Source organism: Ischnura elegans, chromosome 8 (genome assembly GCF_921293095.1).
Source record: "Ischnura elegans chromosome 8, ioIscEleg1.1, whole genome shotgun sequence".
Classification (NCBI taxonomy): domain Eukaryota; kingdom Metazoa; phylum Arthropoda; class Insecta; order Odonata; family Coenagrionidae; genus Ischnura; species Ischnura elegans.
This window is the reverse complement of record NC_060253.1, coordinates 81,979,634-81,993,997: the sequence shown is the minus strand read 5'-3', so window position 1 is coordinate 81,993,997 and position 14,364 is coordinate 81,979,634. Positions and strand designations below refer to the sequence as shown.

General features: G+C 38.5%; 2 protein-coding genes across 2 annotated transcripts in view; one reads left to right on the top strand and one right to left on the bottom strand.

Moving 5' to 3' along the window:
* LOC124163280 (transmembrane protein 198) overlaps positions 1-14,364 on the bottom strand; it is a 190,101-nt gene that overhangs the window by 140,770 nt on the left and 34,967 nt on the right. The gene's annotated exons all lie outside the window — the stretch shown is intronic.
* LOC124163281 lies at positions 9,349-10,231 on the top strand. Its single transcript, XM_046540077.1, has 3 exons — positions 9,349-9,691; positions 9,799-10,007; positions 10,154-10,231. Exons 1-3 carry the CDS (start codon positions 9,384-9,386, stop codon positions 10,198-10,200), a joined length of 564 nt encoding a protein of 187 aa, XP_046396033.1. The 5' UTR covers positions 9,349-9,383; the 3' UTR covers positions 10,201-10,231.

The window sequence follows — 14,364 nt, the reverse complement described above, 5'->3', positions numbered from 1 at the left end:
TCGAGTTTCTATCATAATTCGATTTTTCGACTTCGATCTTGATTATTTCGTTTGATCTGTTGTGTCACTACCGGCATATGATAACGTCATCCGTCCTTTGCGTAAGACTTTTTTTAAAATGCCGGTAAATTTGGAAAGCACTCCCTCGATATTCAAGAAAGCATCGAGATCAGTTGGTCTTTCTAAAAAAAATTAGTGACCGAATGATTCCAAAAGTTACATATCTGCGTTTATCTGTAAATTTGTCCTACTGATTATCTAATTATTAAATTTGAGTATATTTATTGGATTTTTTTCTACACCTCAAATGTGAATTTTTAGTGCTCTTCGAACGTATTATAAACGTGTTTTTCTAAAAGCTGTATTAAAAGAAAATAACCATCGATTTTTTCGATTAATTGATCCATCGGTTCAAATTTCGAATTTTGTTTAAAATTTTTCCATCATCATTTTCAAAAAAACTCCTTCAATAACGAGTACATGTTTCGGCAGAGTTGTAATAAAAATATTGATATGCATTTTCAAATAGTCATAAACTGCACAGAATTTAGTGAAGAATGCATGCTGTGACTATCTTTTCTGAGTCACATTTCTGTATTTAGATACAAATTTGCATTCCAACTCGATCGCAAAGTAATATGTGCGACGACGGCAGTCTGTAGATATACTACACCCACTTTCATCTCATCCTATCTCCCCTCCCCCCAAGCCGTAGTTCGCGGGGTCTCCGATCAATGGCGTGCCGGTCGTCGCCCTCTCCTCTCTTTTCCCCCACCCCACCACCAATAGCCCCCCTCTCCCTCCAGCCCTCCACCCGAAATCCGCGAAGACGGCATCGGATGCCGAAAATCCGCGAAATGCGGCTACTATAATCCAGGTTTGGCAACGGATCCGTTTGAACGGAACTATACTTTGAATTCTTTTTTCGAAATATGTTTAGTCCATAGTTTATTTTTACTAGATAGATTGTTCTTTTGGGGTAACAATAAAAATATATTTAAGTTTTATCATATTATTTACATTAATTTATAATTTTTGGATCCTGCATTTCTAATCAATAGATTGAGTTACCGATTCGATTCCGCTCCCGGAGCAAATAGAGTACAGTGCGATGTCGGTACTTCGACACTCATGTAGCCGTGGCATAGCCGGATTATTGGAAACGAACAGGAAACAAACACAGTGCGCAAAAAACTTTTTAAGGTATTATTTGGCTATTGAATGCATATAATGACGCCCACTCTCCCCACTGCATAGGGTGTGAGTAAAGGTAGATATTAATAATGATGTTTATGGTCGATAAACGCAAAATAAACCCTCGACACTTCCTTGACTCCGCAAAGAACACCAACCAACATACATAATGATAAAATAAATACTTAATATTTATTGAAACAATCTTTAATTTTAAACTGACGAAATTATTTTAGCCGAAGGGAGGTCGCCAGCCCTGCACGCCAGATTACTGGACGTATAGGATTTCTGCAAGGCCGGATTACAGAGTTGGTACCGCATTTGCTCAATTTTGGGTAACTGCTCCACAAACAAATCTGCACCAGACAAAACTGCCATATTTTAAAGTCTACTTTCATCGAAGGTATCGCTAATTTATTATTAAATATTAAAAACTACGAAATTGCAATCGCATTGAAACACGCGACCACCATGTTTTTCGATATGTGAAGTCAGATTGTACTCACAAGACGGAGTTTGCACTTAAGCGTTTGTTTACTTATTTTTTTTTGCTTGGTAACCAGCGATTTTCAGTTCTCTTTGGAATCATCGAATGATTATATTATAAATTTGGACTTCATATTTATTGGAGCGAGAAGAAATTCTCCTGGCCCGGGAGTCAAACCACAGAACTTTGCTTTCTGGGCCACTCCACAGACCACTATGCGGTCGAGACTCTTTAATAGGGTGGTTTCCTATTTTTTAATTGCCTAAATCGAAAGATTATCACTCCTTGAGTTCGTATTTCATGCTTTTAGATTTTATATAACGATATCTATTTTTCGCGATTCAATGAAAAGTGAACATTTTCAAGCGCGCGAAAACGCGACGGCTAAGTATGAATGCAGGAGAAATCCCGTGTGACGTCGTTCTGGTTCTGGCTGCCGCCGTGTGAGGCCACCTTGGTGCGAGGCCGCTACGATGCAGACTGCTAGCAGGTAGCGCTTGGCTTAAATAAGGATTTTAAATACCCTATCAAACAAAGGAAACTTTCCGACCATAGGCAATTTTAATAGGTGATTATTAAGAGATGTTTCCCTGAGCTCTGTGCCTCATGCATGCATAGGTAATCTCTGACGATGTAAAACTCCTGACTACTAGTATAGCATCTAGGTCCTGTGACGTCCCGTGGAGTGGCATCGCGTGGGCGCCAATCTGGCCCTTTTCAAGTGAGGTTAAAATTAACCATTAACATTCGTCTAAACTGGGATATCTAAAACCAAATAATTTGTACATTATGAATATACAAATGGTGGGTAACGAATCGCAATCAATTCGTTTCGTTTTCTTTGATGAAGGAAACTACCCTATTCCCAAGGCTATATTAGAGAGGTTCAACGGTACTTGATGTTAGGCCCTTGCGATTCATCAAAAAATGCAAGGGAATATCGGCTTCCTAGAAGTCACTGCGCAAAGGTGAATCCCATGCTAGCGCTAACTCCTTTCACATTTCATAAACCATATTTACCAAAATCCGTATTTAAACTGGTAAACCATAATTACCATAACCAGCAGGTTTACAATACAATGTTTTTGACAATTTATTTATTTTGTGAGTGTAGTGTATGCTTGCGTAAGCAGAAACTGAAATACTACACAATGGATTACATTTTATTGAAATATTCATTAATACACAATGAAAAAAGTAAGAATTTGCAATTACTCCACACATAACTATATATTTTTTATACCGGAATTTTTATATATACCTATTTTGTTTTGAAAAAAGCAATATTCCTAATTTCATTTATATTTTTTTGTTTCCATGACTTTTCATTCTATTTTTTCGATATTTTGATTCTTTTTCTTAATTTTCTTATTATTTTTTCCCATTTTTCGTGGAAAATTATCAACATAGTACAATAAAAATAAACTTTCTTTAACTAGAAGAAAATGAGACATAGGATCGTCGCACTTGGCGGTAAACGTGCTCACTAAACGATAGCCAGTGGTTCGATTACCGCTCCAAGGCGATTTTTTTCTAGTGACAATTAATACGAATTTCACCGCCGTTCATGCTTCAAATAGAAAACATTGATAGGGACTATTTGATTAAACTTTCTAGGACAGGGATCTCCAAACTGTTTAATGTAAGGGTCACATTATCGATTTCCCACTATTATGCAGGCCGAAGTAATATTTAAAAAAACAAATCAGAGCCCTTAACTTAATTTCCTCAATAATTAGAGTATAAACAGTATAAAAATAGAGTAAAAATCAGTGTGAAGTAAATAGATTCCTGCCTTTAGTTTCATGCCACAAAATTAGTTTGACGAATGATACTGTTGCTTTGATTTCAAAATTTCCTTAAAATCAGGTTCCAGATTAGATGATCCAATTGTCAGAATTGTAAGTATGCACAAAGAAATTTGTTTGGAGGGCCGGATGAAATAATAAGTTGGGCCGGATGTGGCCCGCGGGCAATAGTTTAGAGATCGCTATCCTAGGAGTAATGGAACATTTAGTTTGAAATTATTTTTTGGAGGAGAATTTTGTCAACCAACCCAACGAAACCAAGAAAACCTGGGGATAGTCTGTTTTGTTCCGAGGTGTTTCAGTAAGAGTATTTCGTAAGCGTGCCTATCAACCCCTTATTGAGATGAAAGTGGACAATTGCTGCTCGAAGGGATTCGAAGACATAGATATCTATCATTTAACGTCATCGCATTTGCGCTGCTGTGAATTTCAATGTTAGAGAATTGTATTAACAGAGTGGACTGCGTAGATGAGGCCCAATTCTATTCCATTAAAGGGTGATTTCTGTTGCCACTTCGGCCGCATTTTAATCGGCTTCCAAAAATGTCCGCGGCGCGGTGATGAGTGCAATGCGATCAACTTTTTTCCAATATTTCGCATTATAATGCTTGAAATCAGGAGGAATAGCATTGAAGAGTTATGAATTTGATAAATCGCATCATCATGAATGCAAATTTCGGTTAACATCCCTAATTATATCTTACTTCCCCGTGAAACTCGGAATAATTTGTCCGTCAGCGACAAATTATTCCGAGCGAGTGGCGACTTCTGTAAATCCTTTTAAATGCGCGGTGGGTGAAAACGCAGTTTCAGGCCGACTTGAGGATCCTCTTTTGTAATAGTGGTGATTTTAGCTTGTTTGCTTAAGTTGCGTGCACGTTGACGTCACGATGCGAAGAACCAATCGCCGGGCTTAATATTATTTTTGCGAAAATAATGCAAATTAAAACATCGAATAAAAATTAACTCGGCTAAAATTTATGTGCATTTTTTCAAGTAGACAGTTTGAAACCTCAAACCACCTGCTCCAATAAATTTCATGACAATACCTCGCACACGAAAATACTCTTTTAATGGGATATGCTTCTTAGAAAAACGCGGAAGGCGAGAATAAGTTGATGATTCTGAAATTACTACGTCATCAGCTATGTCATTCGAATTAATGATCTAAATGCTTAATATGCGCGGTGAGCGTATGGAATCCGGTGAAATAGAGATTAAATAATTGACATAATAAAATACGAATGAAAACGGCTAGATTCGACAAAACATGTTTCGAGTGCACCATGGCTTTTATGCGAATGCTGTTGGGAGCCGCAAGAGACTCCGAGGGTACGTCCTCCACAAATTAGCACTGGGAAAAAACTCATTCCTCGTGGACGTTTTAAAATGACGAATAAAAAAAGTTTTTTCCATATGTAACGTTGTTTTGATATTTTTTCATTTTTAGCCCTAAATTTTTACCAAGAAAGGCATATTTTCTGGGAATTTATTATTTACTATTCCCGAGAAATATACACTGATAGATTATCATTTCCAAGGATTGTTTAGTGCATAGAAATATGGAGATATAAAATAGGGGATTGTTACGAAAGGTGTTTTCATTAAGACACACATGTCGTCTGTAAAATCACATGCCAACATTCATTATCAGTGGACTCGAACACGTATACCTTGCGGTGTCGTTATTAAGAAAATAATGAATTGATGGAAGTAAGGAGTTAATTGAACGTAAAAAGTGTTATAAATATATACTAATTAGATTCGCGGCACTAATTTAATGATATGAAAAGCGCCATCTGTCAAGCTATTGAGGAAACATATCATTCGCATTCTTTTCGGGACGAATGAATAAAAGACATCACAAACTTATTGAAGGCGGGCGGCAACTCCCATATTTTTTATGATTAGTTCCCGGGTTATTTCCACGTCGACTCACTTCTGGCGGACGACAGTTTCGGGCGCTTTACTGCTCCCGTCTTCGGGTCCGAATACACGGAGAGAGACGAGAGCTGCAACGCGCCCGAAACTGTCGTCCGCCAATAATTAGTCGACAAGGGATTAACCCGAAAACCAACCATCAATTTAATCACCGCGGAAGCCTCCGTAATAATCCCATATTTTAATTTTAAATTCGCGAGAGAAAAGTTTACTGAATACGATATTCCTTCCGTCGTATGGATCATAATGGTGTTCGGAGCAGCAGAGAAGTCACGAGTATAACCATCCAAAATGAGGTGCTTCAGAAGATTGATGATGTTAAAATGAATCTACTGAGTGCGTAATGAGGAAGGCTTAGCAGAGTGGGAAAAAAGGGAAGACTCCTAGATACCCTGAGAAGAAAACGGAACAACGTAATCAGCCGATACAAATTTTGAAATTAAATTGTTATTTAAGTCTAATAACTTTTTAAGTTAAAGATTTCTTAAGCTTTAATTTTGGATTTATTATATTGCAGTTGCGAAAAAAAGTTTTTTAAAGTTTACTTTATGCTTATTTGTTTAAGAAGCTGGGAAGTAACCTTTAGCGTTAAATTTACTTTTTTCAACAATGTATAAATCGATCAGTACCATATCCCAAGCGAAGAGGGATTTCTACAAAAAAATAATCCACTTACAGCTGAGAATTCAAGCGTACAAGAAAGGAAAAATTCACCAGATGCTACATTCGGACCATGTTTCTGTAAGGGAGCGGGGATTGGACGTTTACAGCAGCATAGAAATCAAGAGTGGTAGCATTCGAAATGTAATGTGCAGCTACCGAAGAATGGTGAATATAACATAGAATGATGGAGTTAGCAATGAGAAAATGCTAAAAGGAGTAGCAGAAAAGAGAAAAGAACCTCAGGAGAAGACGAGAAATATCAGTTGGCCATACAATGAGGTGTGATGGCCTGATGGAAATAATCATAGAAGGACTAGAGTGTGGGAAGAAATGCAGAGGAAAGCTCAGAATGAGTTAAAAAGCACAGGTAATTAATAAGAGTGATGTCTCCATCGACAGATTTAATGGACGAAAAAAGTGATCGCTCGACACATTGCCGGCCTCGGTGGCGGTGGGGTAAAGTCCTCGCCTGCCAAAACGTAGGTCGTGGGTTCGAATCCCGCCTGGGTAGGTGATCCCTATCCAGGGCATGGATGTTTGTGTTGTACTTTGTTAAAATTCGAAACCCTCGTTGTAAAAGGCCATTATGTGCTGTTTACGGGGGATGTGATAAATAAATAAATAAATAAATAAAATAAACATCATTTCTGAATCACGAGGTTCTCCGTCCATTTTTCCAACGCCTCTTCCGTCAGGTTGCGTATTTGAAACTGCCATTCTGTTGACCCTTAGAGTGCCAACCAATGTTTTTGGTACTATGCTAAAAGTGCCGAGGCATTGTTGCTGATTTTACAGTAAATAAGGAAAAAATAATTAGGCCTCAAAAACAACTGAAGGTATATATTCAAAAACTTTATGAAATCTTTATCATATGTGGTTTCACCAATTGAATGTATCATTGGACGAACTTTTGTAATATCAGTTAATTTTTATGCTTTAAAGAAAATAGTTTGTCAAAATAAAATGAATATCAACTACTGAATGATTAGTGAACTATCAGCATCTAAAGCCTGAATCACACGATCATTTTTTTTCGCCGCGAAAGTGATCACTATCGCGATCACTGCGCAAAATGATCGTCGGCGGCAATTGTTTTTCGCGATCGCGATGAGGATTCCCATCGCTATTTTTCATCACTCGTCCGGTCGCTTTATCCGTCGCTAAAACCGTCCCTAAAACCCCATATCAGCCAATCGGAACGCATGACCGTATGGAGCGATTGCAGCGCAGCGTTTGACAATTGTGGGAAAGACATAAATAAACAAACACGCTATATATTTTCGTGATGTGGGTCCTATGACAACGAGCTGTGATATTGGAAATGATGTGAAAAGCGACGGCGGGAGTGACAGTGTGATTCAGAAAAATGATCACTAGAGCGATCGCTTTTCGCGACGGGAAAAGTGATCTCGATAGTGATCACTTTCGCGACGAAAAAAAATGATCGTGTGATTCAGGCTTAAGAGTGACATTGCAGGAGGAACGCTAACCCGCTCCTGGCACTTTTCGCGAGAGATAGGATGAGCGCGATAGCGCTCCGCGGTACTCTAAGGGTTAAACACAGGGATGGCAAGTGAAGCGAAACGAAAATGTTTCCTTTCGACCGGGAGGGAAACGAAAATACGAGGCCTGTGTTTAGTTTCGTTCCCGGACGAAATTAAAATCGCCATGGAGTTTAGTTTGGACCTGGGACGAAACTTTACTCCCGGGAATAAAACTAAATTAATCGAAACTCCGCTGCGCATAGTTAAGTTTCGATTCCAGAATTTGAGTTGAGGGGGATAAGAGGGAATAGTTTCGACCCATTACGTGTGACATACGTATAGAGAGGTTAAAACATAAGAGCTTTAAATAGAATGGCCAGTTTTCGTTCACCATTCTCCTGTTAGTGGTAAAAATACAAGTGCCCCGTGCATCTAATGGCGGTAGGCCGAACCTCTACTTCATTCAACCATACTTCGTACTCGGTGTGTGGATCGAAACTAAACGGTTCGAACGTGAAGTACGCGATCCCTCCGGTGTGATACATCTGTGTTTCGCTTCGTCCCAGAGTTTTAGTTTAGTTTCGACCCGAAGTAGTTTTGACTCCGATTTCGTTTCGACCCCGAGTTTAGCTCCCCGGGTTTAAATCCATTTCGCTTCGTTTCTACATTTCGCTCCCGCGAACGAAACTATTGAAATTTAGCTTGTTTTGACTTTCGTTTATTTTCTATTGCCACCCCTGGTTGAACCCAAACATGGCTTTATAATCGCTGTTAGCGGCCGTGCGTTCTTACATGCTGAATAAAGGTTACAGCTGTGGTCTCAAAGACGGAAAAAGGGATGTAAATCCCATCCCCGGAGCCACAGCGGAAAATGATCGTGTGAAAAGGTATTTATTTCCGCCATCATTGCAGCCAAGGGGACTTTATAGAGGAGTTCCCATTCCATCCCAAAAGGGGCCGCTTTCTGTAGTATTTCAAATCCTGCCGCGTCAACGGCGGTGAAATATACATGAATTGCTATGAGGAAAAATTCCCCTGGACCAGGAATCGAACTGCAGACCTTTGGCTTTCCGGGACAATGCGCAGACCAATACGCTATCCAGGTTCATTAATTCCCATGGCAATAGTACCGAGGCTCATGGTACTAGATGCTTGGTAGTGGTCTGTGCATTGACCCGGAAAGCCAAAGGTCCGTGGTTCGATTCCCTGTCCAGGGGAATTTTTCCTCATGGCAATTCAAGAGTATTTCACCGCCGTTCACGCGGCAGGATTAGAAACATTACACATACACCTTTTCGCGGCTTTAGCGCAGGTTTGAGGCTCTCAAACGGTTGTGGCTTCTTGGAAGTCCTTTCTCCCTCGCGTTGCCATCCTTGATGCACCGCGAGGGCTCAATGTCTAGTACCATGAGCCTCGGTACAATTGTCATGGGAATTAATGAACCTAGATAGCGTTGTGGTCTGCGCATTGGCCCAGAAAGCCAAAGGTCCGTGGTTCCATTCCCGGTACAGGGAAATTTTTTCTCAAGACATTTCATGAAGGCTGCTTTCTGTTGCCACTTCGGTTGCATCTTAATCAGTTTCAAAAATGTCCGCGGCGCGGTGATGAGTGCAATGCGATCCACTTTTTTCCAATATTCTGCAGCATATTGCTTGTAATAGCGAGGTGGGATTTAAAGTCAAAGGGGGTGGCACCTGGCGGTCGAATTTGGAACTAGCGAGAGGGGGATCGGCAAGGTATCAGAAATGTGGTAACAAAAACGAAGATCAACGGAGAACGCATTGTACTGTTTGGTGAGAAAAGAAGATGAGTAGCTCTGTGTTGGATTTAAGCGATGTTTTCACTTACGTAGGAGATTTTAAAAGACCGTTTGTAGAGGGAGATGCCATTTTAAAAGCAAACCATATCGTGGAGTTGGGTGTTCTTAAAAACGAGGTAGATCTAGTCGAGGTAATGGCTCTGTGTTTGCAAACATCGAACATTAACGGGCAGCCCCATGAAATTAACATCACGATTAGAGGAAATGGAAAGAAGGAGATACAAGGCACCTGCTCCTGTAAAGCGGGAACGGGTAAATGCAAGCATGTGGCAGCTGTGTGTCTCCAGCTATGCAAGTAAGTTCTTCATTTTTCTTCTTTCTTTCTTCGGCTATGCCTTTGTGAAATTTAGATAAAAACTTATTTTGATAACAATACATTACCTGCGTGTTCAATCATCACAGAATGCCGGTTGAAGAGTTGGAATTACTGACGTGTACTGATATGAAGCAGCAATGGGGTAAGCTGTCTAGGAAGGGAAAGGATATGTACCGGGCCATTCCTATTAAAAAATTCTGCCACTTCCCACCCTTACCAAGTAATTGCAATCTACCCGAGCTGAAGGACCTGCCAGATTGGGCTAACGCGAAACTGGATGATATTATACTCAAAGGTAGGCTCTAAATTATTATTTGAAATCATATAATATGAACGTTCTAAGTCCTACCTTCTTCAATGTCAGATTTGATTGATTTTTTTATCTTATTGAATGAATTACCCATGAATTTACCTCCACTTTTATATTATCTTTATTCCTAGGATGTCCTGGTTCTGCCCTGTCCAAGCATATGGAGGAAAGAAATTAAGTTAAAATAAATTTCAGTACCTTTAAAACAATGCTCCATACTATGTTTTATTTACCGTAAGTGAATTACCTCGTCCTTTAAATGTCTCCGAGAAGAAGAGCTTCGACTTATAAAACGTAAATATGGGGTGAAAGAAGGAATAATGAACAAACATATGGCTTCAATGTGATTTTATTTATAAACAAATAACAATTACTGCTGTTATGTGGTCTCAAACCCATTTCTTCCAATTATAGGGTTCGATAAATTTACAATGGCACAGATTACCTCCGTTATTTTGTCAATGCACCCCACCACATTCCAGGGCAAATTTCCCTGCAAAATTTTAAATACCTTCATTCTTTGAATAGCCCTTTCGACATGCACACGGGCTCGTGCAATTGAGGAATTGAGATCTCCCTCTTCTTTTGTCAGTTGTTTCTTCCTTAAATACGGAGGTTTAATCACTGACAAACCCATTTCGTGGCACTCTTTATCAACGAAAAAACCTTACTACACGCCACAGCATTTTTGGGGATCCCTTTGCCAAATCGGAAACTAATTCCCCACTGCTTACGAAGCACGGTGTCCAGTGGAAAACTGTGCAACGATATGCCATTTCCGGCACGATTCACACACTGAGGGACACTGCACATTTTGTTGCTCCGTGGAGTCTTTCTCATCGAACCATTACTGTTTTCATTCATAACGAATGGAAAGTGATGGTCGATTCAAAGTATCAAAATAGAAATAAATAATACAGCAACAGAATTACTATTTGCTTTTCTGTATCGATGCGAAATCGTTCGCACGGTTAAACTTTTAAAGAACGCCACTGCCTTGTTTACTATCCTCTATCCCCTTTTCTCCGCCATGACACCAAGCACAGTGCTGCCGCCAGTGACCATTTTAAATCCCAATAGCATTTAAAAGCTATGAATTTGATAGATCACATTATCATATATATGAATTTCGGTTAACACCTCTAGTTTTACCTTAATGCCCTTAGGGCCGGTTTTATAATGTCTGGTTAAACCTCACGTTAAGTTGACGTGGAGATTACGGTAACGTGGAGTTTAACGAGAGGTTGTGTTTTATAAAGCAAATCCTACCGCCGGTTGGCTGATGGGAACTTTAACGAGAGGAAAGCGCAGCTACTGTAATTCTCATACCAACAATTGATCGCGAAAAGTGAAACAGACGAAAGTCAAAATTGAAAAAAATCGAGTTGGAGAGTGGTGAAAGAATTGTTTACGTTTGTTTTGAAGTGATGGTTAGCTTTGAAAACGAAGATGACGCCAATATTTTCGGTTTTAATCGTTGACGATCTTATGGTCAATCATCAGTGTGTCGTTAAAATAAAAATACTCGCCTCGATCTGTGAATATTTGGCATGTACAAGTGTTAATTGTGTAAGCCATAAATTACACGGAGATAATGAATTACTATTTGTTAATGGATTGAATCAAGGTGGAGTCCCTTTTCAAGAAATAGTGGTATATTAACCTTGTTTGTGCTTATTATTCGAGAACGAAGATTCTCATTTGTATTGTGAAACCAATTGAAATGGTTTTCTATTGAGTACGCAGCAAACCTTTCATACTTTACAAGTAGGCTGCATGTTGTTATAAAAATATGCATCTGTAACAAATATTGCAACTCTTTTTGGCTCATAGCTTGGGATGGGGGATCTATTCTTTATGTTAATACTATTTTTGCAAACCTTGTGTAAGAATAAGTTTTAAGTGCTAACATAACTAACTTCATATCTAATCAACAGCAAAGGCTTGTGTTGTATTTAAGATTCAAGGGAAAGAGATGGGGTGCAAAGATATTAAAGTTTCTGGGTTCAATTTATAAAAAATCTGTCAAAAAACATATCTAATCAGAATGAAAGCATTAATTTTCAACTCTCAGTGGTGTTTATGAATACTATACTATATGTGATAGATATTTTCTTTTATTCTCAGCCCACAAAATATGAAGCTTTCATTGAACATGTTTTAAATATTTAGCAGATTACTAAATTATACAAAGACAGTAGTGGATCCAGGATAGGGACAAGGGGGTGGGCTAGGTGAGGTTAAAATTCCAGCTGTAGTGGGAGTCGGAAATAAACCACCATTCTATCTAGTGTAAAGTGGATACCCAAGGGGAGTAAATTGGATACCCTCCTTAGCCCCCCCCCCTCCATGGATCCGTCACGGTACAAAGATACAGTTATTTATACAGCATTTAAAGAATTTATTTGTATCAAATGCAAAGCATAAGGACTCCATCATGATGACTCCTTCATTGCAACTGTCTTTTGGGATATGAGTTTTCAATAGAATTATGTTGTTACATGTAGTCACAGTAAGTAATTTTTTTTACTACCTACTTCTGGGGTAATCCTTTTGATTGCTGTACCAAGTCATCTCTGAATGCACCACACTGACATCACTCACTTATAATTAATGTATGTGCTTCCACTATCATAAATGCAATAGTATGACTTCCTCACAGAATTTTACCGTACCATGTTCTATTTATGAAGTGATCAAAGAAGCAATTTCCCTTACATCCACTCCACTTCCATAAATCTATTAAGAAAATTTGCCTATGTGACATGAACATAGACTGTTTCTCATTACATACGTTGCAGCTATGCATGTTAAAATATATCTTTAGTGATGCAGATCGCAGCGAGACAGATGAGACAGAGATAATCCTTGGAATAAATAAAAAGAGGAGAATTAATGGGAAAATCACAGGACCAAAGTGCAAATAGAAGTCTGGTTAAGATATATGGAGTAAGGTTTGCTATGAAACTGGTATTTTTGACCCAGAAGGAGGATAAGAATGTATAGATACAGGAATGTATAGATAAGATTGACAGAGGAAAAGGAAGTAGGAAGTGCTAGACGAGATAAATGAGGCAAGGGAATTAATGCAGGAGATGAATGTGAAGTGTTCATCAAGCTTGAAATGCCGACAACAGGGATTAAGGTAAGGATTTTGAGTAACAAGCAAGGGCAGGGAGACAATGGTTCTGGAATAAATGGAATAACCATGTATGTTACTAAGAAATATGTCAACCTTAATGAGTAAATCACTTATAACAGTAAGGAATGGAATGAGATATCAAGTCATGCATGATTATAAGTGTTGATGATGTTATACCTAATCGATTTTTTGAACGTATGTACTCATTAGTGACAGTTCAATGGATGGAGCATGAAAAAATTAATAAAAGCTACGTATGGGATTGAAATCCCAAGAAACTAACGAGTGTACCAGATATGTGATGTAAATTGGCTGTTATAGGAATATGTCTTCACTTATCCTTTGAAGACTTATTAAACATATTAGTTAATTAAACGTCGACAAGTAGTAGTAAGGGTTAATATTTTAGGAAGAAACCATACCAAGGATCCCACTTAAGACTTTGATAGAGTCATTAGTAAAATTAGACATTGCAATACTTCCACTGATTTTATTATAATAAAAATCAGTGGAAATACTGCAATGTTTTATTTTACTAATAAGAAGAACTTCCACCATATCTTGCTCAATATCATACAAGGTACTTTGAAAGAGCTTATCGATGAAAAAATTTCAGTGGTCACTGATAAGCATAGAAAATAATGAATGGAATGGTGGTGAATGCAGTCATTTCCTGTAAATTCATCCTCATGAGCAAATACATATGTACACAGACAACAGCTTTCCCCAATAGCAAGCAAGAGTAGCCCAGCTGGCTCAATATTGTAAGAAATACAACTGACTCTGATTGTTTCACACATTCCCTTAGCAGACAATGCTTGAGAACCTCAATAAATATATGTATTCCCTTAGCAGACAATGCTTAAGAACCTTAAAATAATATTTATTTGATTGATCTGGCTTTGATATCATATATTCCATATTTTCCATGAGTCTTCAGGTACAAGGGTCCAAATTCTCTTGAATTAAGGCTCAAATGTATGGAATAAAATTAAACTTTTTCAGGATAAGTATCGAATTGTTTATTTTCACCATATTAAAACATTCAAGCCTGAAATAAGATAAGTATTGGTAACCAAATTGGCACTCTTATATTTTAACATGAGATATCTAGATGGGCACCACTGATTCTATGGCTCTGAAGCTACTTTTGATGGCAGATGCACCACTGATTCTATAGCTCTGCAGCTACTTTCGATG